At 38.6% G+C, this 3,374-nt stretch overlaps 1 protein-coding gene across 1 annotated transcript; it reads right to left on the reverse strand.

Annotated features, from left to right (window-relative positions):
* Nucleotides 1-803: 803 nt before the first annotated feature.
* LOC308408497 (ladderlectin-like) lies at nt 804-2,167 on the reverse strand (the record flags this gene model as incomplete). Its single annotated transcript, XM_080900810.1, has 5 exons — nt 804-1,034; nt 1,184-1,292; nt 1,751-1,879; nt 1,969-2,078; nt 2,161-2,167. 5 exons carry the CDS (start codon nt 2,165-2,167, stop codon nt 967-969), a joined length of 423 nt encoding a protein of 140 aa, XP_080756936.1. The 3' UTR covers nt 804-966.
* Nucleotides 2,168-3,374: the final 1,207 nt, after the last annotated feature.

The raw sequence follows: 3,374 nt of genomic DNA on the forward strand, positions 1-3,374 counted from the left end.
TACATTCATTTTACTTAGATCGCTTTGGAAAACACTATCTAACGTCATTAAAGCACTGGTTAGCGTTAGGGATAAGTTTAGGGTTCGGGCTGGAATACATGGCTGGAACGTCTATTACAGCAGAGTGTCATTCTGCTGGATTTCATCCATAACCCAGCGTGTAGCATAAGAACGCAGAAGGTCATCTTTCACGTTCCTCAGGACTTGATAAATTGTCACTATATTACGCCTCGGGAGTGAGAACAGGCTGAGTATGGGGTCAGCAATTTAGTAGAGTGGACCCAGGAGTTTTTTTCCCTGCTTTTTAATATACTCTAGGTCTCCATTGTTGTAGTCTTGCTTAGGCTTGTTAAATTGTATTTTAGCCTGATTAAATGTTTTAACACAGAAGTGTTTTGTGTATTTAACTGAGTTGCCCTCTCTGGGCACTCCTCCCTGTAACTTGCCTCCCAACAGTGCCTGCCTGTGGTGGTATAGGTGTTGGTCTATTTTCTTCCAGTTTTCTGGTGTTGACTCCACTAGCAACGTCCAGATGAACAGAATCAACTTATGGAGACACATATATAAATCTATGGGCTTGCAGGATAAATGGGTAATGCAAACTTGTATAACAAATCTTAGCACTTTTTTCCCCAGGTTTGCTGAATGTGTGATGAGTTTTTAAAAAGTTGGTAATTGAACTAACACATGTATAAAAGAGTAGACAAATATTAATATATGTATCTGGTAAATATGTATATACACCTCAAAACAAAAGACATAACACAGAGATATGCTTGCTTGACGCTTTAATGTTAAAGTCTGCTCCCACTAAAGTCACAAGGCCTTAATGACAGCCCAACTTGAGTTGATTGTTGATTTTCTTTGGGTGCTGTAGAGAGGAAAAATATAATGCTGCAAAATAAAATAAAGTAAGAGCTAGCAAAACACAAACACCATCATACATCAGTGTCAGTCCAAGAAACATTAGACTTTCTTGGCGCAGACAGATGGCAAATGAGCATCACACCACAGATCATCCCAGCACTTGGAACCTGAAAGGTTCACAAGTAGAAGTCAGTAAAATGTTAAAAAAGTCAAAAACCTAAACTCTAGTTAATTAGCCTTTATGGCTTCTATCTTAGATCACGTAAACCTTTCAAACACATTGAGCAATCATGTTAATTATTGTTTTCTAAATTACCTCCATAATTCATCTCAATACAGTGCTGATTGCGATCATTATTGGGCTCTCCTGGGCACCAGAGTGAATAGTGAAAACTGGTGCCATCACTCCACAACCAAATACCCTCCTAGAAGACAGAAATTGAACACATTAGTTCAGGGCGGCGAAAATGTTAAGCATAGCCACAGTTCTAGCAGATCATCTGACTTTGAGCACGCAACCTTCTATGTAAAAACTGGAAATTCTCACACTGGGCATGCTCTTTAAGCTCCTTTAGCCTAATGGTAGTTTCACTATTGTCTACAACCCATATTTAAATCCAATTAAACCCCAGGTCTGCCGTTCATATAATTTTGACATAGTGTATAGGTTATCATTTATGCCTGTTGTGTTTTGTCTTCTAGCTCCTTCCCCTGACTTAGGCTTCCAACATGTGCACAGAAAAGACCAGGTACCTTCATAGCCATGCCATACCATTAGATATAAATCACTGCAGGTGGAAATTTAAAAATAATTTTGACTACAGTGGTTCTGACTGAATTTATTAGACACCTAACAAATACTGTCTAATAATAAACAAAATACCTGGGGTGCATCAGTTCCTCCAATCCAAGTTTGGGGGTAGCTATGATGGGCAGTCAGTCCCTGAATTATCTGGTACTCACTGCTGCTGCGCACTGATGCAAGGTTTGCCCCCATGGACAAGCAGTTTCTCTTCAGTGGAGAGTGACAGAGAGCAGAAATTTTTAATGTAATTAGTAACAGTTAAAAGTGGTTTAATCAGAAAAGAAAAAGAAACTCACCTCAGCTCTTGCCCAACTCATGGTTGTTGGAACGTAGTAGAAGCAGCGATCACTGTGGCGAGTCCAACCATAAGGACAACCATTGGACCTCTTGACCAGGTGACTGTTGGCTGGGAGCAAATGAATAGTTGTACATGTATCTCTGGTTGACAGATTTTGTATTTTTTAATCATGATATAAACAATCACTGACAAGTCATGCAAGTAGACAGTGAAATATTTGTTAAGTGATTCACATATACACACACATACGTTCCATGTATGCCTTGCCTGCTAGCATCTTGAGATAGATATATATATATATATATATATATATGGTAAATGACCCGTATTTGTATAACGCTTTACTAGTCCCTAAGGACCCCAAAGCGCTTTACACAACCAGTCATCCACACATTCACACACACATTGGTGATGGCAAGCTACATTGTAGCCACAGCCACCCTGGGGCGCACTGACAGAGGCGATATATATGCATATATACATAAATATATACACATATATTCATATGTGTGTGTGTGTGTTACCCTAAAAAAGTTTACAAAGTGCTTTAACAACCAAAAGCAGAAAGGAATGTGAAATAAAACAGGAAGTCAAACAGTGGTTAAACAAAGGTGGGTAGCAAGAAAGGAAAAAAGAAGCAAAATTCAAAACACAAACTGTCAATAATAACTGTAAAATCAGTCAGAAACAAGTCTTTGAAAATCTGTTTTAGGAAGTGATTCTGCAATTATTGCATTTGTTCCAACAATGAAGGACACGGATCAGAAAAGCATGGTCTACTTGTGATTTAAGTATAGATTTTATAACAGCAAGACACTTGAATACATCTTTTGTACTACAAGTTGCAGACTCTACTATCCACTAGATAGATGACTATCCACTAGATGAGTCTGAGAGAAGCAACCTACATTTCAGTGAAATTAGTGGTTGTGAAAGTGCAGCAGTCAGACACAGGACTGTTTAAGTTATGTGACCACAATGACGACTGCACATGTGTCGAGCTGGGTAAGCACTTAGATAGATAGATAGCCATCATTGCACAAAGAAGTGCAGCCACAGTCAGCAGCTTCATGGTAATGTTAGTATCTCTGTTGAAAAAGAAAATCTAAAATGTCTAGCAGTTCATTAAAGAAAGGACACAAGATAATCTGGGAGTCTGTCACAAACCTTTTGAAGAATATTGTGAAGAGAAAATTATTTAGAAGATAAAGAAACTCACAACTCAGATATCTATTTTTTACATGTGCATGGGCAGTCAACGGTCCGATCTGCTTTGCACTGACGTGCACAACAGATGAGACACAGAAAAACCGCCCAGGGCATCCAGAACGTCCTTTATTTATACTTAAAGCAAGTCTCCACAAAAATAGGAGTGGCATGTATGGAACTGATAATTTTCCTTAA

This window comes from Rhamphochromis sp. 'chilingali' (genome assembly GCF_963969265.1).
Source record: "Rhamphochromis sp. 'chilingali' genome assembly, chromosome: 1".
Taxonomy (NCBI): Eukaryota; Metazoa; Chordata; class Actinopteri; order Cichliformes; family Cichlidae; genus Rhamphochromis; species Rhamphochromis sp. 'chilingali'.